General features: G+C 42.4%; 1 protein-coding gene across 2 annotated transcripts in view; it reads left to right on the top strand.

The window, feature by feature from the left end:
* Positions 1-1,049: 1,049 nt before the first annotated feature.
* The window catches only part of nek7 (NIMA-related kinase 7), a 58,094-nt gene continuing 34,003 nt past the window's right edge, over positions 1,050-25,140 (top strand). Inside the window, exons 1-2 of one of the 2 annotated variants that reach the window (XM_054602422.1) lie at positions 1,050-1,406; positions 20,923-21,010. In XM_054602422.1, coding sequence (XP_054458397.1) covers positions 20,951-21,010 — 60 coding nt within the window. In that variant the 5' untranslated portion in view covers positions 1,050-1,406; positions 20,923-20,950. The remainder of the gene's footprint in view (positions 1,407-20,922; positions 21,011-25,140) is intronic. The other variant, XM_054602423.1, reaches the window with a different exon arrangement.

The raw sequence follows: 25,140 nt of genomic DNA, 5'->3' as shown, positions 1-25,140 counted from the left end.
AGTATATGTAATTGGAGATATGGTACTAATTTACATTACATGCCCCTCTACTCAACTATATTCAAGAGGGAAATGTTGTACTTTTTACTCCACTACATTTATCTGACAGCTGTAGTTACTAGTTAGTTTGAAGATCAAGATTTTACAAACAAAACATGTGGTCAGTTTATAATATATAATGCTGTTTAATAAATTAAACTACCTTATATAACATAAAGTAGTTTGAATTTGTTTGGATGTTATTTCAGTGACATTGGAGCAAACTCCATTTACTGATGAAGATGGTGAGATCCAAGTCAAAGCTCAGGAAAAAGATAGAAAGTTGACCTTGATTTTCTATTTATTTTTGCCAAATTGCAAGCTTAAGAATTGACTTTTACTATTAAGTATAGAAAGTAGTTAAAATTGGCTTAATCTACAGTACCAGTCAAAAGTTTGGACACACCTTCTCATTCAATGCTTTTTCTTTATTTTTATTTTTTTCTACATTGTAGATTAATATTGAAGACATCCAAACTATGAAGGAACACATATGGAATTATGTGGTAAACAAACAAATGCTCAACAAACCAGAATATGTTTTATATCTTAGACTCTTCAAAGTAGTTGAATGAGAAGGTGTGTCCAAACGTTTGACTGGTACTGTATGTCAAAATTAAATTGATGCATGCACATTAATTATTACCCTACTGGCAACTGCCCCACGCGAATTTGCCACACTAATAACCTCAGATTGGTCCTGCATTAATGACTTTATCCTGTGGCCCTGTGCTGTAAACTAAAGGGCCTCTGTGTTAAAGTATGAGATTCAGCTGAAAGCTCTTGCATAGACCTAGCAGGCTAAAGTTGAGAATGAACTTTCTCCCTCACTATCACATCCTATCACGGAAACTTTCCACACACGCGTTTAATGAGAAAACAAGGAGCGGCGGTGCAGGGCTGCTTTGAGTTTCTCCTGCTGGATCTCGCGGTATTTGACGGCCTCCCTCCACTCTTTGACATTGGCCCCTCCCCCCTGCGCTCCGGGAATGCTGGGTTGTTTACATTACTGGCACACACGGGTCAGGAGTGTGGTGTTGAGAGGGGCCTAGTGCAGACACTGTCCCAAAAACACGTAAGTTAACGCTACACACCCCGACCGGCTCTACAGCGCAGTCTCTCCCTCCCTCTCTCCCCCCTCTCTCTCTCTCTCTCCAATAGAAGAAACTTTTTTTCAGCAGTCAGGAAACGGTGCCACGCAGAAGACAGTTCACCCTCCCCCCCCTCCTCCTCCTCCTTAAATCCACTTTTAGGAGCGACCTTGGAGAGAAAAAGGGAGAGTCAAAAACAAAGACAACCGCCATAACCATCAGGAGAAACTTGCACCGTGAAGGAGGACTAGCTTAGCGACAGAGTCCCACTTCCTGGTAAGAGCCGAGACCCCGTTAGCTGAGCGTGAACTCGTGAATCTGTACTAACCCCGGACCACTTTATCTTTGTTTAACTCGGGACTGTCCGTCTCTCACAGCTCACGCAGTTGACACTGTTTCTAGTGCCATCGCAGTCTTGACAGTCACTTTGTAAAAGTTTCTACGAAGTTTGCTAGCTAGCTTAGCTCGTTAGCCGACTTAGCATGCCGCGCTGCTAACTTTCAAGACAACGACATGGTGACGTCATTATGACAGGTGTTACAGGTACCTTCTCTTCACTTAAGCTTTGGAGCCGTGTATTTAAGTCTCTGGTGGAAACATGTGAAGTAGCCACCTACTGATGCCATGCTAAAGTGTTGTTACAGCACACGTACACTTCCTTATAAGGCTTTTCTTATGTAATTATAGGTTTTTATAATTAAAGGTGAGACCACATGTCTGTGACTGTGCAGAAGGTGTCTGTATTGACTCTGTGTTGTTTCACTCCTGCTGGGTTATGTGTGTTTTGTAAATGATGTGTTGTTTATGATTCTCTTCTATTGAAGTGAGGTACTCTAAAGTAATAAATATCCATGCGGTGCCACAAGTTTACTTTACAACAGATAACTGATGAGTCTGAATTTATTGAAACAAAAGATAAACAGAGTAACACACCACCATGCAAATGAGTTCAGCAGATGACACCGGGCTGTGCCAGTATACACATACAGGCCCATAAGTTAGTTGACCTCAATTGCTGCTCATCTACTTGATCATTCAGAGAAAGTGACAGTTTTAGTCAACAAGCTTATTCAGTGGACAACCTTTTTCACATTGTAACGTGAACCATACATCTGCATCCTACGAACGTAACTTATAAACAAACGCATTTTCCCAAGCAGTTTTTTTTTTTTGTACAGTTCTAGTCAAAGTTTTTGATTTATGAACCTTTATTTACTATATCAATTGGAAGATTTGGCGGCCACTTATAGCCATAAACTTTTTAATTGGTTGTCGGTTAAACCGCTGCATGCCAGTATCACGTGATGATGAAAGGGAAGTAAGTGACTCTGACCTTGATTTGGTTGCTTGTTGGTTGACTAGTTGTAATGTGCTTTACTAACACATAGAGTGACTTTCTACTTCCTTTTTAAAATATGCAGGTTGGTGGTATTCAAGTGAACAAGTTTGGGGCGACAACTTTAATCTTCAAGCAGACCTGCTGGAAGTTTAGAGGCTGGTAGATTGATGAGGGATTAGGGGCGAGGCCTATGTTTGATCCATTGGCCTTATACTGATCAATTATATGATCGCATCCTGGATGGATTTATTAGTAGTTGAGCTTTTGAATCATGCTACAATCACTTATGTTTGCTTAAAATCCTGCGGTTGGTTTGTTTCCTCTCGCATCACAAACAAATCTCACCACAGTCCTCTTGGAAGCAGACCAAGACACACACATTTTCAAGCGGTTCGGTTGTTTGATCCGCACCAGGATTCCATTGCGTGCTTTCACACCAGCTCCAACAAACTGTAACAACTTGGCAAATGGGCCGTAGTACGTTTTAAGCGAACATAACGGGTAAGGTGTGAAAGCACACCCATTTTCAGCAAATGTTTAAGGGTATTGTATTCTTCTTACCCATCGCTGCCTGGAAAAAAACTGAAGTGCTGGAAAGACTGTGTTTCTTTGGAAGACAACTACTGGTTGTTGTAAAGATATGGTTTATTTGAATGAAAAATAAATCAAAAAGTATTTTTTTTTTGTGAAGAAAATCGTTGAGAATTTTGAAGTCGGAATGGTTATTGCAAAACCTTTGGACCTGAGTGGCTCATCTATACAAGTACTATTCATTTTATAAATAAGATTTTAAAATTAATAATGATAATAATAAGAAGGAAATACAAGCCAGTGGCACAACAAACAACAAGTGAAATAAACCTCACCTTTCCTAGGCCTGACCGTTTTGGGGGTCACACATGTTGAGAACAGTATGTCATGCCTTGTTGTTGTCACTGCCTATCACAGCCAAATATTTCAGGCGTTCATACTATCACATTTGGCTACGCTGTAGAGAGATGATTCAGACAAGAGTTAGTGGGAACTGACATACCTTGTTGACCCAATTATTACTCACTTCTCTGTTTTCACATTCGATCATCGTCAAAGACAACAGGCTTTAGTCTGCCAGCGTCGTCAGGTGATGGAGAGATGAACACCGGCTGGCTCTGTGAAGTTGACTATCAAGGAATGTGTCATGAACCGGATGATCAGCAAATGGCTGCCAAATGTTTGCATCAGACTCGGTGATGAGGGACCTCTGCCAGTATATCCCGCTTTGAATTTCAGCTGATTACTATTAATTATTTTTCCTTGTTCTATTGTTTAGATTTAATAGCGGTGATAAGAATAGAAAATGAGGACCGCAGCGATGATCAGTAATGCTTAGACTGATTGAATCTGAAAGAGGACATTGAAGGGGAACTTTTTCATCAAAAATACTTTTTCCTTCACTTGCTATTTTACTGGATTATTGGAAGAGGCACTAATGATGTGCCATTTTTTTTTACATGAGAATGAAGTTGGCTTTCTAAGAAGGACTCGAGTTACTGTATATTTACTCGGGTTCACATGAATACATATTTTGGGTGCTTAGGCCATGCATATTGTATGTGCCATTTTTAAGAAGCTAGACTTTCGTTTCTTCTACTAGGACATTCAGATTGAGACCTTATTCATTGGTGTGGAGAAATCTGCTTCACCCAAAGCAGTGATTTAGCACAGTGGAATTTACTACATTGCTCCATCCAGTGAGAGTTTCCTGTTTTAGCCCCGGAGCTGGCCCCTCCGCTGGATTAAAGATCAGATGAGACATTTGTCATCTGACCACTTTAACAGTCATCTAGCCTTTGGGTTTCATAAAGAACAAAAAATGTTAGCTATGTTTTTCTTTTTTTTTTTTTTTTTTAGCAAAGCATATTTGATGGAAGATGCTTCCTAAGGCCATTTTTTGAGCTACATTAAACACTGTCTTTTGCATGATGTCAAAGACCTTGGCCAAGCGTTTGTACAGAAATGATGCTGGCAAAGGTAGCAGCTCACTGTTTAGGATATAGGCCCGTCTTGTGTACTTTCTTAGTGATTAGTTGTTGTATTATGAAATAATAAAAAAGCAAGAAAATACAAGCTTGATGCTTTCCCAGAAGAATTTAGATTTGAGTCTTTCCTAACCAGGCTCAGTTTGGTTAGCGTTTAGAGTAAGGTCTTTGGCAATGAGAGTGGGCTGTCTAAGCAGCTCCTTACACTCCCCTCAAACAGCCAGTCAATATTTTTCATATCCATCTCCCTTCTATCTCATGAAAGGTCACTGATGTTTCAAGCATTCACATCTCCTTGGAGGATGCCTCGCGGCTCCCTGTGTCACGTGAAAGTTCTCAATTTCTCTGTGGAATTGATGCCTTTTCTCAATGGGCTCCGTAGTGCTCAGGGGGAAACAGACAACAAAGATATGCAAACTCAAAAATTACTGACCTAGGACCCTGTTTAAAGTCTATGAAACGCTTGCAGTGCCCCTTGGTCAGCTTATGCCAAGACCGCACAAAATCAGTGCTTTTTTTAGACTACAAAGGGTGTTGGAAAAATAGGTTTTATTCATGATTTATTTATTTCTCTTTTTACAACTGTGGTCTGAATTATTCTCTAAATGTAATGATAAGATAAATCTATTAAATTAATATATTAATTAAAGCAATACCATAAAGGGCATTTTGCCATTATGCAGAAGAGCGTCTAAGCAAGAAAAAAGATTAAATAACTTAAATACTCTGCTTACAGGAGAGGTTTCAAATTGTAATAATTTTGATGTATTGACAGAAATAGCATGCCGTCAGCTTTTTGAATTATTTAGAGGTACTGACTTAACTGAAATAGCTGTGTAATGCGGCTGTTATAGTTATTTGTTACACTGATCTTTATCTCATTTTGCACCTTTTGGTAATTGAGTGGGCCTTTCTATTTGAGGGGGTCAGTATTTTACCAACCTTTATAGCCAGTGGCAGTCTACGTTAAGATCACTTTTAGTCAGGCTATTTGGGGAGCCGACTGCTCATGCATCATACTATAGATATCCAATACCTACTATATATGAACTGTCTCTCCGGGCTACTGCATGTTGAGGAATAAGCTGCTGTTTGGTGCCATCTAAACAAAGCCACAAAATAAATGTTGGCATATTGTGAACTGTGCTGGAAATATGGCTCTCGAGCAGCATCCTCCTCTTTTATTGGAGATCACTCCCCTATCGTCCCCTCTCTTTCTCTTCTGATTATCCACACGCAAAAAAACACAAATCCCTCAGGATACAAATTCACTTTCACAGAATAATTACAAGATGCTATATGCCACTGTAAACACCACATCAGTGACAGTGACAGGATGCATTTGTCACGAGATGAGACAAAAGCAGAATGAATTTGCTCTGATGAACAGAATGAGGGAGGAAGGTTTTTGTGTTGCTTGCCGACTGTGCTATGGGCGTTTGCTCCAACCTCGTCACAAATGAGTCTTAATGTTTCACACGGGATTTGCTGCAGAGAAGAGCAAATTTGTATGCATGTTGTCTCTTTTACCCTCCTTTTCTGTGTGATAAGCCAGGGACCTTTCACTGTCTCTTTATCTATTCTCTCACTTATCTTTGTTCTTTTCTGGTGATGTAGCATGTTGATCTAGGACTAGGGCCAGCTGATGCGTTACTTAATTGATCAGTATCTGTTTTGTAAAGACGAATTCTTTATCTTTTACCCATTGCGCCCGGGGTATACCAGCTGTTATCATCGCCTCTGTGCGCTCCGTTAAAAGACAGAAAAAAACCCAAACTGTAAGGCACAGTGTTGGAAGCTACTGAACTGCTAACAGTTTAAATTATTGATATTCACGTGGTCATTGTACGTCCACAGGAGACGAGAAACGAGCCATACGGAGTTTAAAAAAAAATGTTTTTTTTTGATGGGCCATTGGAGCATGAGAGCATCTTGTTTTGCTGCTGTTGATGATGTCCAAATCTTCCATATTTTCAGTAGTTCCACAAAACAGTTCCTCTCTCCATGGAGGATATAATACAAATGATGGGGCACTATACATCACACCATAGGAGACTTTTAAAGGAAAGATTGTGATAGTTAACATAATGCGTTTGACAGCTAATTGTTATTACATGTATCGTCATAAATGCACTGTGCAGCTGTATTATGTAGGAAAATCTATCGGATTGGTCTTGGTATAGATGAATACCGCTTAATTCTTCGGATCACAGACAAAAAAAAAAGCAAAATTCATATTCTTTTCATTTTCACTTTCTTTCACACTGCCACGTTTGGGTGCGGCGACATCTTTGTCCCCCTCCTCTCCCCTCCTCGGCCTGTGTTTGTACCCTGACTCACAGCTGTCTTCCGTGGTCTCCCTGGTCTCTGGGTTTGGCCTGGGGCTTTGAGGTTGTGGTCAAGGCCTGGGGGCATGAGGAGGAGTCATAATGAGTAGCTCCTCTCAACTCCCGCTGCCTAACCTGCCCTTGAGCCCTTTTGTCTCGCCCCTCCTTCCACTACCATGCCATCCATCCCATTTCCTCTTCCCGTATTTCTGCCTCCCGTCATAGACACCTCACCTTGTTTACCAGCTCCCCATTTTTCCTTATACAGTTTCTTTACTACTTCTTCCCAACCCTCAACCTCTGCGACTCTCAATCTGTCCCCCATTCTTGCCTCTGCTCTGCTCTCCTCCCTGGGGGTCATCTCTACCCGGGGCCTCCCCTCAGCCTCCTCCTCCCTGCCCAGCCTGGCCCACAGTCAATGGGAGGCAGGCAGCCTGACTCCCTCAGAGCAGCAGGAAGCTGCAGCAGCAGGGGTTAGGCCTGTATGGCGCTGCCGGCTGGCTCCGTCAGAAGTCCTGCCAAGCCAAGGATGAGAGACCTTTGCCAGTGCGGTATTGGGGCACAGAATAAAAATATTTTACAGATGTCTGAAGTCAGGCATCAGGAGTCTGCAGCGGCTTACTCAGGCCTGGAGCAGAGGTGTCTTTTAAGTGCAAACGATGTGCATGCTAATGTATTTTTGTGTTGGATTTATGATAAAGAAAATTAACTGTAAGTATGCACGGAGGAGAGAAGGCTTTAAAAAGTGGTCGTTGTCGGTAGTCTGGGCATTTCAGGAAGTGGGTGTGTGGCAGGAGGAGGGAAGTAGGCGGGTCTCGTTCTGGATTGGCTGGAGGAAACGTGATTGATTTTGTGGGGCTGTGTTTAAAGAGGGGGACCATACAATGCCACCATACTGTGAAGGCCTGGCTTGGTTCCCAGCCAGTTCTGGCTTGACAGTTTAACAGTGAATATTTAACATCGCGCCTCTCTGCAGGGTTTGGCTGTAAACAGCAGTCCGCGAGCAGCGTAGCAGCAAAAGCCTGCGTGACGCTGGGCCTTGGTTGTGAAGCCCACCTCAAAAACAACGCACGAGCAGGAAGCACATCTTGAAGTTGTGATTTTAGAAAAAGGCAGATGGCATGGGCTGGTGGTGTCACACTGTAAAAAAAAAAAGAAAAAAAAAAAACCCCCACCAGGATCGCCTGATGAAAGCAGCTCCCGCTTGCTTTGAACAGCAAGTCTGTCATGGTTGGTGTCTGCCGCGTGGCTCCGGGTCAAACTGTGATACGCAACTCCTGGAATTTGCGCTTTTTAAGTTTTTCATGTTCAAATCGTCTGAGGGGAGAAAAACAGAGGGAGGGAGGGAGGTGGGGGGACAGGAAGTTTCATTAATATTAATATTCTGATATGCGAAGGAGGCAGGGAAGACCTATCTGGTTTATCTGCTTTCGCCCCCTGTAGTGGAGCTTTTCTCTCCATCTCTCTTCTTCTCTTGCTCTCTCTCTCTGCTTGAGAGACTTCATTCTTTCTCTGCAGTTTCAGTTTAAGTGACATATTTCTCAAGTGATAGACATACATCAACACTCTAGACTTCTATATAATGGTTTGGGTTAAATATTTAGTAAATGACATGTAAGGTTTTGGTTCTGGAGTATCCCCAAACTCTGTCTTTATACTTCAAGCACTATAACACAAAACAGGCTCTTAATTAATTGTATGAATGACCTGCTAAATCTCAATTGGATTTGGTCAGTGTAACCAAGGTCTCTCCTGAAATCAACATTGGTGACACTGGGGAAAAAAAGAAAGAACTGTATTTGCTATTATGAGCTTGATTAAAGTGGCTGTTTACAGGGTTGTGTGACATTTTCTGAACTCTGTTCCCATCCCTGAATATTTGTGAATTATTATTTGGATACAGCGTAACATGTGGTTGTGAACACATGTTTATTTTGGGTGTTTGCTTATTTCTGGGGCCTAGTTGTCGGCCAGGGATTCTCATTATTTGCTCCATGTCTCTGAATTAATATTGTGTCCAGCAGATATAAACTTCCCAAATGGAACGTGTGTTCAAAATAAACAAAAACTGTGTTTGAAGACGAGTTTGATACATTTGGGTTCAGCTTCGGCCCTGTTAAGCTCCCCTTTGCCATGATATCTAGAAATGAGGCCGATTTGTGGAGTTTTTACAGATGTTGGATGAATGCAGGGCAGAGTCCAGTCTCCGTGTGAGGGATGGTGAAACAGCTCTGACATCTCTCCTGAACTGAAAAAGGGAAATCCCTGCAGGCACAGAGTAGAGAGGAGGGATAGGAGAGGAGGGCGAGAATGGAGAGAGGTGCGACCCCTTAGGGGGTAACGTTATTCTCCCATCTTCAGTTCCTTACACATACCCTCGCACACATACTGGGATGCTCTGTCGGTGTGCCGGGTGATGCACTCATGCAAAGAAGGATGAGTGCCTGAGGAATAAAAAATAAAAACTTCTTATGTGTGCATTTATGTGTCTGCCTATGCATATGTTGTGCTCATATCATCATTTTCTATGATGATGTATCATAATGTACATTTTTGAGGTGTTTGGACTTCTCGGAGGAATTTCAAATGAGTGAAGCAGTAGAATAAGCCTCATTTCTCACTTCATGCTATACACAGAAAACAGACTAAATATATTTTTCTCTTCCCAGAATATAAATAGGTAAAAGAGAAGTGATAAGTAAAGAAATAGAAGCCAGCAGATTTTTTTATTTTTCAAGTACCCATTCCAAAAATGTCAACTGTCTTTTTATATAGTCATACGTTATTCTTGATTTATTTTTAGTCCCAAGTTTTTTTCCTCAAAGGTACACCTCCTCTTCCAGACAGGACCATATGTCTAGAAAGGAACAATGTGCGCCAGCCTGCCCCTGTTATTAATCACCACACAGCTTCTTTTTTATTTAGTTTTAAATCCCAAATTTAACACGTTGGAGACAAACCCTCCTTCAGCTGTTACTTTGGCTTCGCTTGGTAGATTTATAGATGTGGTCAAGCTGAATCATCTATGATGGGACGTGATCCTAAGCCAGTATAAATTGTGCTACTGGAATCAACTGCAGTAATTGCGTTATTTTCGGTTTCATAGTAACGAGTCATTCTCTTTGGCAGTATGACAACAACATGGGTGTATACACAAAGTCTTGTGCAGCAACAGGACTGTATGTGACCTATGATTGCAGTGCTCTGTACTCACGATCTGTGTGTGTGTGTGTGTGTGTGTGTGTGCTTTTCGCTTTTTTGAGAACATTATTTAAAAAAAAAAAAATATCAACACAACATGTGTGTGTGTGTGTGTGTGTGTGTGTGTGTGTGTGTGTGTGTGTGTGTGTGTGTGTGTGTGTGTGTGTGTGTGTGTGTGTGTGTGTGTGTGTGTGTGTGTGTGTGTGTGTGTGTGTGTGTGTGCACTAGGCAGCCAGCGAGGCCCACCACAGAAGCCACAGCAGGCTGAACCCAAGCCAGAGCCAAGCCTGATTTTTGTGGAGCCACATTCCCATGGGACCACTATTAGTATGTGTTCAGTATATGCATCCAGTTTTATGTTCATTACTCTGTGTGCCTGATTGTGTGTGTGTGTGTGTGAGGCTATGTGTATTTACATTAATGTGTGGACTCACACTTTGTGTTTTGGTATCTCCCTCTCTCCTCATTGGTTGAGCTAAGGGTTTTTTGGGGTGGGTTCAGGGTCTTGGATGTTTCCATTAGTTACCGTGGAGATGCTAAAGGGTTGTGGCCCTCCTTCCCCCGTCCCCCAACAGAGTAAGCGGTTTGGGCCCAGAAAAGCCCCAACACGAGCCCTGAGCCCTCACGTTAGCACTCAGCTATGTAACGAGACATGCCTGGGAACTGCTCCTCTCACATTACTAATGACTTGGACATCTTGCTCTTGTCATTTCCTCTTAGACAAACTACGATGCTGACGCAGGGTAACTGCTTCAAACTGTCCAGGGAGAAAGGGGGAAAACCTGCTTGAAGGGAGAATGAGAGACTGCTGGTTTTGTGAAGGGAAAATAGACTACATTCACCAGATGTTTATCTTTTTTAATGGTTGTTTCATAGATAGGAAACTCAAATGACAGGCCTCATCATCTCCAAACAACACATAGATGGATCAGCACATGCTGCTTTATCATTGCTGTGCTGGAACCCAGTCACAGCCAGAACTAATGCTGGTTTGGAATACAAAAAATGCATCGAAAGGTTGTTGCGGGTTGTAGCTTTTATAAATCTATGTACACCTATTGTGCTTTAACGTTTTCGTGTAAACAAATGCAGCATTGAGTCCTCTTTGTAACAGTCGTGTACCACATCACATGCTGAATTCTGTATCTGTTGGTTGTTTGTTTTTATGTGAATTTTTAGTTCACATGGGCCATGTCAAGCTGCCTCCTTCTTTGCAGCTTCCTCTCCTCCTTTTATAGATATTAATAGCGGACATAGAAGGGTAATGTCATTTCAGAATCTGAACACTGTGAAGATGATGAAGCTCTTATCTGTTGGCTCCTGTTAGTATGACCACGAGGTTAAGCTCCAGAAATCAGCTGGGCTAATGAAGACCAGACTCTTGGTGGGAGTGCTGTGTAAACCAATCCTTTATTTAGAACAAAAAGTGACTGTAGCGTTCCCTTAATTTATTTTTCATGAAATTACCTCGTATGTCCTTATTTTATGTCTTTTAGTTTTTATTTGGTATTACTGTAAGCCCTCTGGCCTTGCAGACAAACAGAGCCACAGCCCTGCGGTACAGAATGTCACATCCGATATCCTGGTGCCAGAGGTGATGAAGCTAATTTGGTGGTCAGTCAGTGACATGGCTAACAAACAAAGCCCTTATTGGTCCCGGAGCACTGGAAGCTCTGCTCTGCTGTGCAATGCTCTGTTTTGCATTGTGAAAGACTGAGTTGTTGCCACAGGTCACTAATGTAACCTAAAGCCCCGGGATCTGCGTCATGCAGATGTGCAAATCTGGGTGTGGATATGTGGTTCAAATGTTCAGATGAACTGAGAGGTTTGCTCTCAGAAATACCTTAAATAGCTGCTTTAATAACAAAGTCATCATAGATATGGCAATTCTTACTCCACTCTTGTTTAGCTTATGTGTGGTTTCTTGCAGTGTAAAGGTATTTCAATGAGGAAGAGTTGAGGGGCCCTCTATACGATGCTTTTATGTGATGTGATGTAAGGGTAACACTGACTAAACTGCTTTCTCCTGAAATAAAATAAATCAGATTAGAGCTGCAACCAGTCGATTTAATGTTTAATAATCAAACTAATTGCTTAAGTCACTTTTCAAGCAATATTGTCAAATTTGATGGCTTCATGTAAAAAAAGTAAATGGATAAATATTTTTGGGCGTTTATAAGAAATCGGACATGTGCAGCCCTAAAACCGACAGACATACTTGATTTTCTCTGTGTGGACACTCTCAAACATTTCCTCTATAATGGTGCACTTAACTTAACGTGTTACCGTTAAAGTTGTAATTCTGCTCTCAAACCATTGTAGGCTGGAGTTGGAACTATGCCCATGATTAGTCCCTCAAACCTCTTAAAAACGTCAGCCAGTCTGAATTCAGTGTTCTTGATTATCTCTCACATATTTAGCATTCGGTTTCTATTTTAACCAAGGTGTGATGGTGATGTGGCATTTTGAAGGGCTGTGAATGTAGTGTAGGGTGTGCGAGCACAGTCCAAACCCCCAGGGTCCCCTCTCCTGAACGCCTCGGGGGGTTCTCTGCTTCACACAGTCTGCTCCTTCGCACACTAAGCTGGTTTCTGAGGGATCACACAGCTGTCTTAAACGCTGCTCTGTTTTCTTGCATACTTTGCCCACACGATTTTGTCTTTCCTTACATAGTCAGCAATTTGTCAATATATCTTGTTTATTCGCAGTGATTGACAGAATGAATTTGTTTCACATAGGAGAAGGGGGGGGGGGTGGTGAGAAATAAAAAATAAATTTAAAAAAGATTGGGTTACTGTGGCTGGCGGTCTTCTTTTTGACTGGTACCATGGCTGTCTGTCACTCTTCTTTTATCATTGAAATTGGAGTTTATCTTTTACAAGCCTGAGTGGAATGTTTTTGTTTTTCAAGTGATTATTAGCATCCTCCTTGGCTGCCGTCTCCGGCTGATGAAATGAGCACATCAAACAGTGAGCCGCGCTAACGAAGCCATGCATGCATGCTGGCTGGCTGGCTGGCTGGCTGGCTGGCTGGCTCCTGCCTTTTGCTGTAAGGCACCTGCTGAAGTGACAGGCTGGCAACAAAGGGCCCCCTCGCCACAAGAGAGCCGTCAGTGCCACTGTGGAGTGGGCAGGACAATAGAGCAGAGAGGTGGCCTGGGCTTTTGGCCACGTGCAGGCTGGTGTTGACAACAGAGAGGAGCAACAGAGCGCCAAAGAGCAAGAAGGGGAGGAGCTGGGGAGGACGAGAGCGAGGGGGGAAGGAGACAGCAGGAGGAGAGTGGGTGACACCTGCATGTGCTTGAGATCTTCTCTCAATGGTGGACATCTCAACTAATACATATTGGCTGAAAATGCCAAAGAAAAGCTGACACAGAAGGGGATGCAAATGTGCAGGTGTGCATGTGCAGGCAGACAAACGGATAAAGGCAAGTGGAGAGACCAGTTAATAGGATTACTGGCTCATGGAAGGTCGGGTGAAAGTGCAGATATGTTTTACAAAGACTTCCGTAGGTGAAATGTACACACTCTGGAGCAGAGCACTGTGCTAGTTTATTTGAATTGTTGGGGAATAAATCAATTTAGGCCTCACATGAAGCCCGGGCGTTTTGTGCTGTGCTATTTACTTCTGCAGTGAAATAATCATTAGCCTATAAAAATCTGAAAGTGAAAAATGTAAAGGAGGACTATAAATAGTAAGCAGGCAGCATTATGGATCACTGGCCTTGTATTGTCCCAGTGGACTGCAGCAGTTTTCATTGTCTTAATTCCCTTTTTTATCATTTTTGCTATGCTCCCTCCACTAGGGAGAGGGTGAAGGTCTGAGTTGTACAAATATATTATCACACTCACATCACAGTATAACTTTTTTTTATACCGTTTGTAATGCCTTTTCATGTCAAACTTAACTTCAGACACGTTAACAGTGAGTTGGAAGGAGCTCCAGACGGGTAAGTCTGCTGGGATGAAATATCAACCAGTTTTAAGCTAACTTGAGGACGGCTATATCTGGCAAGGCTTGCTTCAGAATAAACGCAACGAAGGGTGTCTGCTCGCATCACGACATCGGTCACAATAATGGATCGTGTCATCCTGTGTAGTAGAAGGACTCTGACCAGTAGAAGCACCGAGTACTCTTCCACGTATGCACAACATGGCGACGTGAGAGGAGGATGATGTTGTTGGGGCCTCTAGGTGGAACCGTGAAGCAGTGGGAAGCTCATAAATGGTTTTTTTTTCTTACGTTCTTGTTCCTGGAGCACGTTTCCTAGCGCCTCCTTCCCGATGACATCACGCACGTCGAAAAACACAACAAGCTTTGACAGACCTTTTAGTCCGTCACGTCTCTCGGCCAAGTCACACCGAGAATTTCTCACTCTCTAATTGCCTCTTTGTCTCTTTTATTTTCCAACTGTAAAATGTCCAGCTCATTAGCATACACATATTTGTCCCAATTTTTAAAATGACAAAGAAAAAAGGCATCCATATAAAACATGTTTGCTTTTTTTCTGTGTTTACAATACAGGATACCGCAATGACAATATTGTTATCAGATTTTGTATAGACTCTCAAACATTGATTTCTGACAGGCCTAAAAAAAATAATAATCCAGTTTTGGCTAGGCTATAGTTGGCAGAGCCTGAAAAGCCACCCTGAGTTTGATCAGATACAGTCTGAATGCAGCCATGTTTTGCCTCTTGAGTAGCGAATCCTGTTTGATGTCAGTGTTGCTGTTTGGGTCCTCTGTCTGACTGCTTGAGATTCTTTTATATTCTCATGCTGAGTTGCGCCCTGATTAACTTTATGCTTTTGTAGCCACATTTGGGGAACGGAAAAAGTCTAAATGATTTGACTCCGTAGTGTGTTTGGTTTTGCTTTTTTCAAAGCCTATTTTCAAAGGTTTCACCCTTTATCCTTGTGTTTTTTTTCTTTTAGATTGAGAGACAATAAAGTTTCCTCTCTTCATTTTGTATTCCATCAAGTCTTGGACCGTCTAACTCAAAGACCTCAAAGACTGGCTCACATGCTGAGGTGTAATTGGTCCTCTCCCACTCTCGGCCTCTCTCTCTCTCGGCTCGTGGTCCAACGAACACGAGTGCCTGCACATTTGGGCTAATGATTTTGAATAGTGATTAAAATGAATTGGAGAGTGCGCTGCGTCTGTAGTATCCGGACCCCTCCATCATTAGTGGATCTCTTCCTCTCTCTTCCTTTTTTCTTTTTTTCTTTCTGTGTCATCAGTGTTAGTCAAGCAGGGGTTTCAGACAAGGCCTGGGGTGGGCTTTCATGAGCAAAGACTCAAAGATTTCTCCACTTCTTGTAATCATGGACACCACTCTTCTAGCACTTTCACTGTCGTCTTCCGACTCCTCAAAGGTGCCTTTGATTCCCTCACATCCTACACCCAGGCCGGATAGTGTCACATTATATTTTTCCTCTCTCCTTCTTTTTTTATCCCCCCTCCCGACCCGTCTCTTCACCTCCTTTCTCGCCCGTCTCTTTTTCTCTCCTCCTTAGACCCATGCTCATCGGTTTGGTTCATATTTACTGTCCTGGGATTGAGAGCTGATTTAGCACCCTTCTCTTTGGGGATGCTCCATTCCAGCACCCTTCCCCTTCACTTCCTAGTTCATCCCCCCCCCCCCGTCCCTCAGAGTTTGCCTTGATCCACCTTTTTTATAATCGGCTCCCTGTCTTTGTTTTTCCTCTTCTCCTGTTTTAAATGAATAATGCAGAAGGGAGGAAATGGGGATTAAAGGGAAGCTAAAGCCAGTGCCAACTTCTGTGGAGCACAGCTCCACACCGTCTCTCACAGGACCGTGAACACATCAGGGATAGCAAGCTAAATTTTTTTCTCTCCTGCCATTTTTCTCAGTTCTGCATCTGTCCCACTCGGCTCTGCTCAATCCCTGCTGTCCCTTTTTGCCTTTTCTTGCTCAGTTTGGAACCAGTGGACTGAAGATATGCTCTTTCATATCAAGCGTGGACGGCTTGTTGTCCACTGTGTTGCAGAACGCCAACTTGTGCAGACTTTTCAGGCCGCTTTTTATAAAGTTGAGCAAAAAATGAATGATCATAGTGATGACAGAACTGATAAAGTTGCATACAATTCTGCGTCAGAAACGCTCAATAAACAAGCTACAGAGAATAAAATGTTATTATAATTTACAGATTCACACAGTTAGACACTTTTCCTCGTAAATATTTAATGCAAACAGTGAGTTTAATTAAAAATGTGGAGTTGTGAAATAGGGAGAATCTGTCTATTGGTGCATATCTGATCTGAAAATGAGTTTAGGAAGATTAATGATCCCTTTTTTTAAAAAGCCAATGGTTAAATGCTTTGACACAGTGTTGTGCTTGGCACAGGTGGTTGTACAGAAACAGACTCTTTAGGAAAATCCTGAGTGGCACCATCATCGCCTGACTGTAACAAGCAGAGACAGTCACTCATCAGTCAAGCAAGAATGCTCCAACACAGATTAGATGAAAAGAGCTTAAACCTTGTGTGTAAATGATTCTGTAGATCAAAAGAATCAGGGGATTTTTTTCCATAGACCTAAAAGGAATCTTCACTGATTTTTATTCATGAAGTTCAGTTTACTCGTCATAAAGGACGAAGCACTACTCGGCCTGAGAAATGGTTATTTAATGTCATTCATCAGATGGATCTCTCTAGAGTTTGAAAAAATAACTGTGATGATGTCATTAGATGAGTCCCCCAACTTGATGAAAGTGAAATGCATAAATCGCTGGAGTGCCCTTTTTAATTACGAACGGAGCCAGCACTTTATGTCCGTCAGGGGAACTGCAGCTTAAAGTAACTCTTTACTTAAAGTCTATTTCTTGTTGAGCAGAGGTTGTAGAGCTTTGCACAGTACAGTGTGCGATAGAGCATATGTCACAGGAAAATAAAATTAAAATTAAAATCACAGATTTGAGATGACTATGATAGAAAGAGGGTGAGAGATGGAGATGTGTTGCAAGTAACGAGGAAAAAAAAAAAAGGCGAATTAACAAATCAGGTGTGTGCTGCAAGTGTGAGAACAAAGAAGAATGTTCACAGAAATATTGCTGAATAGTCTTGTTAATATCCTTTTCTTTCCTCCTCTTGTTCTGCCTCACTGTTTGTCCCTTCCCTCCTTCAGCATTTAATTACCTACGTGTGATTGGGCCTGCTGTGAGAACGTCGGGCTGGAGACTCGCATTAGATGGAACACAGTCAGAAAACAGTGTTTGTTTACACAGAGTGGTTGGTGGTCTGGATGGGAAAGTTTTTTTTTTTTTTTCCACTACTCAACAGAAAAACAACCATCAGTTTGTCAGAGAGATAAATGATGCTCCTGCTAGCTCACTTGCTGCAAAGAAACTATACTTTCACACATGTCAGCCAAACCGTAATGGAAATGGTGAGAACCGTTGGAGATTATTTCTAGACAGTATTTGTTTTAAAGATAAATTAATAGTGTGACACTATTAAAATTGTGATTTCTCAGCTGCATGATGACACCAAAAGCACTTAAACCTGAGTCTAAATGCTAAAACTTGAGACTTGTATATATTATGATTTTAGGTATGAGATATTGTGGGTCCACATATTTAGCCTGTATTGATTCTCCCTAAACATGGGTCTATCCTGTTGAATATTTGCAGCTGTCTCAGACCAAAGCTCTGAACTAGTCTCACACATGCATCTATGAATAGTTGGGGGATTTAGCTTTTAGCCGCTGCTGCCCCACTGCTGCCAAAATCCTAGCCAGCCTGCCTCCATAACCCTTCCCCCAGTAGACTGCTACCTTGAGTTTCCATGGCTGTTTGTGCCCAACCAAATGTTTTGGACGACAAAAATTCCTTCCTGGGATGAGAGCAGGACCTTTTTAGGGATCAGACACGATGAGAGAAACAGTGGAAACAGCGTCCCGGTGTTTATGGAGAGTGAGAGATTTAGCAGCTTTAAGGTTCACATGATGAAAGTTTTAAATCAATCTGTGTGTTAGATTTGTTCCGGTCACAGGGACAAGGCGTTGCTTTTTTGATGGGTTGCACATTACTTGAACTGTGCGTGAATGGGAGCCCTGAGAGTGTGACCTTGCCTCATGTGATTGAGTTGGCCTCGTTAATTGTGCTGTTTCCTGGTGTGTGTTAATCTAACAAGGCAGTCTTAATTGATCTCGTTAACGTGGGATGTGGGAGGCCAAAGAACGTCGTGGAGCTAAGATGCCCCCCGGTTATTTTGACACATAGACAGTCAGAAACACAAGAGGGTTAGGGAGAGGAGTCAGGGTGCCAGTCCCAATCTAACAAAACACAAGGCTGAAGTGCAAAGAATCACTACAAAAGGCAGGAAGGCCGCCCGGGTGGGCGACTTGTAAAACCCCCCCTGTGACACCGAAATCAAAATGTCACGACACCCAGCTAGTCAGCCATCCGGTCAGGCTCTGTTTAGTAGGAGCTGTCTTCACCTAGTCCCCATGCATATCCAGCATGTTTCCAGATTGTCTTAATAGGACTTGAAGCCAAATTAAAACACAGCTACAAATATTAAAGGCTGAAGACACACTTATTTTTCAGGCTGCTACATAATTCTTGTGAGTGTGTGTATATGTATATGTATATATATATATATATATATATATATTATTTTTTTTTTAATATAACAATCGTTTGAAACTATTTTCACCAGATAAATATACTGAAATACACCATCGTATTTGACAGGTAATACCGTTAGTTACCATAATGAATAGACTAATTAATGTCATTATGTTTCCAATGTTAAGCTGATTGTGTGGTGCTTGGTTTGGAACACTGTGGATGGGACACTAACAATATCCTTTTATTGCTGTTTCCATGGAAATGATGACAAATTAATTAACAGTATGGTGTCATTTGTTACATATAGGCAACCTAAATATAGTAAGGCCTTTACACAAGTCACGGCTACAGTTGGCTTTCAAAAATTACTTTTCTTTAGTGTGTTTATCAAGTAAAAAAAATAAGAACTAAAAGATTCAGGATCAGGCGTTTAACAGTGTTTTTCTAGTTCCCCTTTATCCTTCAGCGGTGGGTGCTTTTAAATCCTTATTATTTGTGAAACATTTTTTACATTTGAACTTGTTTGAAACGAGCTTTAAATGTAAATTTCATTAAACAATATTCCCAATATAGCCAATGCATTCCCAGGAGAAATAGTGTTGTGTAAACAGTTATTTCCATGAGCTTCAAAGCTCACATGAAGGCCAGTGAGCCCCTGGAAAGAAAAGCTGAACCAGTCCAAAAAAACCAGTGTTTGCAAAATACTTGCCTGCTCACACGCACACATACACATGCTTTCTTACATGCACATGTTAAAGACCCCCAACACGCACACAAACATGCAATTACAGCGCTATGCATATATATATATATATATATATATATATATATATATATATATATATATATATATATATATATATATATATATATATATATATATATATATATATATATATGCACACACTGCATATTGCAGATGTCTAATTAGCATTATTAACCTTTAGTGAATGGGACTGACAACATCAGGGGACAGACAGCTCCTCGGTGCCATTCTCCTCTCCATTGTGCCAGGGGATTTTTAATTGGCCAGGAAGGTTTGAGGCGACAGAGACGATAGACGGCTAGTAATACACAAATGACAGACTGACAGATCTGCAGACAGACGGCCTTCACTCTAGTGGAAAAAACATGCAAATGTCCCACTGTGAAGTGTGTTGTGTCCCTTTTAGCTTTGTGTGAAACTCTAATGTGTTTTTGTCCATTTGTGTTTGCATGCATGTACAGTATCCATGTAAATACGGCCTTGCAAAGAGACAACAGATAGTGGCAGAATCATTAAACCCGAACCCCAAATCTGTATCAGTAGATAAAGCCCTGCAAAGCCGGGACTTTTTTTTTTTTTTTTTTATCCGCCTCTGTCGATTGCTTCTGCTCGCAAATGCATGTGCCTCACAGCAACTATATGTGCACACATTGCCTAATTTTGTATGTTGAATCCATGCAAACACATCACCTAACATGCGTTTACTTGTGGACGACATCTGGTTGCTGTTATGCATGCATTGTATCATGTGTAAATTATGAGTAAACTGGTGTTCATTTTCAGACTATGTAGCCATGATATGTGCATTACAGTGTGCACGGAAAGTGATCCTATTATAGAGAATCGGTCAAAATCAGTTCTTCCCACATGCATGAGTTGAGTGGACACTTTTGAATCATAGGCTAATGCGTGTACGAATATATGTTTGGAATCATCATTTTTAAGATTTGTGTGAATTATTTAAATCAGGCAACTTTTCATAATGTCTGTTGTAAGTTTGACGTAAAGCTAAGCAACCGGTTATGGAGTATCTTATGCAATTATCCTGCTCCTAGGCTACATGCCAGAACATGCAATTATACAGCACCGTGGCATACACCCATACCAACACACTCACCTCTGTGTGACCTATATTTTCTCAGAAAATGAAGCGGAGCTGCGTAAATGCCGGTATAATCAGTAATTCACACGAAAGGTTCCTTGAAGGAATGCCAAGGAAATACAGAGTGGCATTATCTCTGCTTTGTTCAGATTAATATCGCAGCCTGCTGATGCTCTGCCACACTTGCAACTCGAGAGTGACCAAGACAAAGAGTTTCAAATCCACAGGCATGACGTGGTATCCAGTTCTGTGGAAACTGGACACCCTTGCTCCAACAAGCACTCGATAGTTTAGTGCTGAACAACAGAGAACAGCTGACCAGTCATTACTTTCTGTTGTGAAATGTTATTGTAGGACTCTGGTATTTTTCAAAGGAAGTGCCTGCTGAGTTTTTTTTATCTTGATTTAATCCGAAGTTCTATTTTGTGTGTTTTGTTGATGTCAGAGGTGTGAAGGATCGAGCTCCTAACACCATGGATATGGACACGCAGCCACAAGGACAGCAAGCAGCCGTTCCAGTCTTTCAACCCCAGGTAGACTCCACACACATGCGCACGCGCACGCGCACGAGCAAAACTGTTAGCTGGGGTTGAGAAGTAGGAAGACATATTGTTGGTTGCGTAAAATGTACTTTGTCATACCTTTTATGTTTTGTCTTAAATACTCAATCTGTGGTTGCTATGGGCCATTGTGAGCAGCGCTGCACGTTGATGCTGTAGGTCTCCTTTATGGCAGTATAGGGTTCACTGGATTGTTGCATTGATGTGATTTAATTATTTGGATATTAAAGTCACTATCAGATAAAAAATATTTATGCAGAGTTTCTCCATTTCTTTGAAAATGCATTTAATTATGACTATGAAATGAACTTGCAAATTAAGCAAACAACATGATAAAAGCTTTTATCCGTGTGGTCGTTCCCTGTTGCTAAGGGTTTCTATTTCACTAAATCATTTATTTTATTCATGGGTCATTGTATCATTTAGGAAGTGATTTTGTTCAATTTAACGACGATTGTCTCATTACAAATAGTTTTCCGGCAAAATCTTTGATGATTTAAAACGATAAAATCCACTCATCCATTCAGTGCAACCACCGTATCCCACCTCCTTCACATTTTGAACTGTAAATATTCTGTAGTACCCTTTTCTTTTTTTCTTTTTTTCTTCACTGCGTCAATCAAGTTGTTCCTTACGGTCCGAGCATTCCTCCAGACCGCTGTAGCCCGTGTGTGAGATAGACAGCAGTGGATGAATGTTGAGTTGTATCTATTGATCAGAGATCTGGAGGCTAGCAGAGCCTGGCCTCCCTGCATGCCTCTCATGGTTCGATACAACTCAGGTTGGCTCTGTGCAGATCTGGTCATTGCTGGATTTTAATACCGCCCTCCAACATCAGGTCCATTGATTTCTTTCCAGAAGGATGTTTCTGCCTCCATATCTATTGAATATGCTTTAAACAAAGAGGATCATCCATATGCCCTAGAGTAAAACATTTTTATTTTTTGGGGAGAAAGAAACAACACTAAAAATAGGCCTGCACTCTCAGTTGTTGTTTTTCTTGCGTAAGCAAGGGCACTGCAACATTAACACTGGAATTGCCAAGGGGGTTAATTTATTCTAAGATTTGTAATTGCAAAAATTAAGGATAATTGGGTTGCACACAGAAGAAAGTCGGATAAAAGCTCTAATGATAAAGTTCACTTACGCAACACCCCCCCCCCCCCCACGCATACACACACACCGACACTAGATCTTCCACTGATCTCTCAACAGTTGATTGTGTGTTATTGTTCAGGCTTAATGGTTTCACTCTCTTTTTTTCTGTCTATTTCTAGCAGTTTACATCAGTCTTAATTACAGGCCCACTGTTTGTGCTTAGGTTACTGCTAACACAGTGAACTTTCTATGTTGCGTCATGTTTTTTTCACTCTCACAGAAGACGTCTGAACTGATTTCACATTTAGTGGGTGGTGGAGAGAAAGAGTCAGAGTATGTAGATGACTGTCTAAGCAGCATCCAGATGGGTGTCTTTCAACAAGTCCTGTATCTGTTCACACTTTCCCAAGGTTCAGACTGCTCGGCAGCACAGGGAGGAAAATAAAAAAAAAAGAAAACCCAGCAGCCTCCTCCTGAAGAAATCTGAATTGTATATGTGATGAAGGATATTCTGTATCGCTTGCAATATCACTTCTCCTGGTCCCCGGAGGTATGATGCATATGCATTAGGTAAACGAGATGAGCTGGTAAGATGTGCATTTTTAATGGTGCATTTGCTCTTTGAGTGAGTGGGAGGGTTGGCGAGGAGGCCCCCTCAGATCAGATTTTGATCGTCAGCGCAGAGTTTGACAGACACGAATCCGTCTGTAAGCGCTGAGACAAGGCGGTGTACGGCTGTGGAGCAGATTGAGAGGAGAAGAACCAAAAGCACCTTTGGGGGGTAAATCCTGCCGGTCGGCTGGAGATGAATATTGCATGGTGCCGTGCTCAAGGGGGGGGCACGGCACCTGCCAGTTGCTGTCTCCGTCTCTCCTCGTATTTCTCCCTGTCTCTCTTGTAGACTACGTCCGCAGTAATCCCGCACATTTTGTAAACTGTTTAAATGTGAAAACAATTTGTGTCCACACTTGCGTTACCATGAACCGCACTATCCAAGGTTTATTCCGTCTTATTTTCCTCTCCTCTGTTCCTTTTTTATTTTCTTACTGTCGGCTATGCGAATTTTACCCATCCACACCAAAACACCCAGCCACAGCCTCATCCTGGAAATATTTTTCTTTAAAGCTCAGTGTGTGTGTAAAACGCTGGCTCAGTGTGCCAGCATGGAGAGATGCATTTGTAAATGTAGCCGGCTTAGTGGGGGACGTGCCCTGAGTTTCTCTCCCTGGGTTACTGCATCCCTCTCAGTCTCTCTCCACGGGAGACAGCACCTCTCTGCCGCCGCTGGCCTTTCTGTGGCAGCCGTTGGCGCTGCTGGGCTGTCACATCACACCCTCGCCCCTCTGCTGCTTGTCCCCCCCCCCCCCCCCCCTCACTCTCTCTCCCTCTCCCTGTCTTCCGCATTCCCTCTTCCACTCTCCATGTGTCTTGTCAGTTGTGTTTGGCAATGGTGTCATTATTGGGCAGCCCGTATCACACTTCCTTCGATGAGCTGTCTGTTTGCTCGCCCCTTCCCTTTCTCTCTCTCTCTCTCTCTCTCTCTCTCTCTCTCTCCTCTCTCTCTTTTTCAATCCCCCTGCCAGTGAGTAGCCCATGGCGGTTGTGTGTCACCTTTATACCCTAGACGCACTGTCCCTCACAGAAGTTACCCATAATGCCTTGCATGGCTGCCACTTATCTCCATCCCCTGCAGCTTGTCCCCATCACCAACCAGAATGATGTGAGTGAAAAGAGTGTAAGCACACCACAGAAATGTAAGTCATGAAAACATGAAGAGAGTCTGTATTATGAAGCTCCGTGTTTAGAAAGAGAGTTATAATGAAGTGGCCTAACTCTAACTTTGCCTAGGCCTTTATTTATAGTCCTGTAGGAAGTGATCATTTCTGGCATTTGACATGTGACCCTGTATTGTCATTTACCATTTTTTTAAACGACTGAATAATATATCGTGCAGAATTAGAGGATTTGTGTTCCTTTTATTGATTTTGCAGTAACCTTGAGATGAGATGAGGGTCGTGATGTACATTTAAAAAAAGCAATTCATTGATTAAAGGTAAATATGCCAAAGTCAGAATCAAATATGTACCCTTGGCAGCATTGGCTATACCCATTCAGATAAACAAGAAACACTTTTCTACTGAAAAGTAGAACCCTTCATCTTAGGGTAATCTCTACCATCATAGTTAACCTTCACATGAACAATCGATACTTACAAGCAGGTTTGTTCAGACACTGACCCCTGCGTCATTCAGGGTCATTCCTCTGTGACTCCCTCTCTCTCTCTGTGTGTGTGTGTGTGTGTGTGTGTGTGTGTGTGTGTGTGTGTGTGTGTGTGTGTGTGTGTGTGTGTGTGTGTGTGTGTGTGTGTGTGTGTGTGTGTGTGTGTGTGTGTGTGTGTGTGTGTGTGTGTGTGTGTGTGTGTGTGTGTGTGTGTGTGTGTGTGTGTGTGTGTGTGGTGTGTGTGTCGGGGGCCCTGTGTTTCAGCTGGGAGCTCCTGATTGTGTGACACCCGTGTGCGGCAGATGAGACGGCCTGTCACTCAGCTCTGGCCTGGCTGCCCTTTGAAGGCCAGGCCAGGGGGCGAAGAGGTGCCGCAAATGGCCTGTGAAGTTTACATACACTGCCCACTGCTAAACAGATTAGCTCTAATGAAGTGTCTAATGCCGTGGCCGCTGGCTGACATAATCCTGCCTGGCAGCCCGGCCCCTTGGCTGCCAAAAAAGCCGCCCTCCCTCCAGCCCCGTCTTCCGCCCTCGCACGGCCTCTGCTGCCACCCAGGGCGACTCCACACAGGGAGGTGCCCACTGTTAATCATGCCGGACAGTGTGCGATCTGACATGCAAATGTAGGTCATTGCATATGTAAATGTGTGATTAGGGGGCTGGCATGCCAGGACACATTAGCAAGACTGTGCTCTCAGCAGGCGGTTGTCACAGCGCTTTAGAGGCTCATGCTAACATTTGTCAAGCTACCACGCAGCGAATGAAAGCAATGCCCTCTTGTCC

The sequence above is a fragment of the Anoplopoma fimbria genome, chromosome 8 (assembly GCF_027596085.1).
Source record: "Anoplopoma fimbria isolate UVic2021 breed Golden Eagle Sablefish chromosome 8, Afim_UVic_2022, whole genome shotgun sequence".
In the NCBI taxonomy this organism is placed as follows: domain Eukaryota; kingdom Metazoa; phylum Chordata; class Actinopteri; order Perciformes; family Anoplopomatidae; genus Anoplopoma; species Anoplopoma fimbria.
The sequence above is the reverse complement of the archived record's forward strand: the minus strand, read 5'-3'. Positions and strand labels throughout refer to the sequence as shown.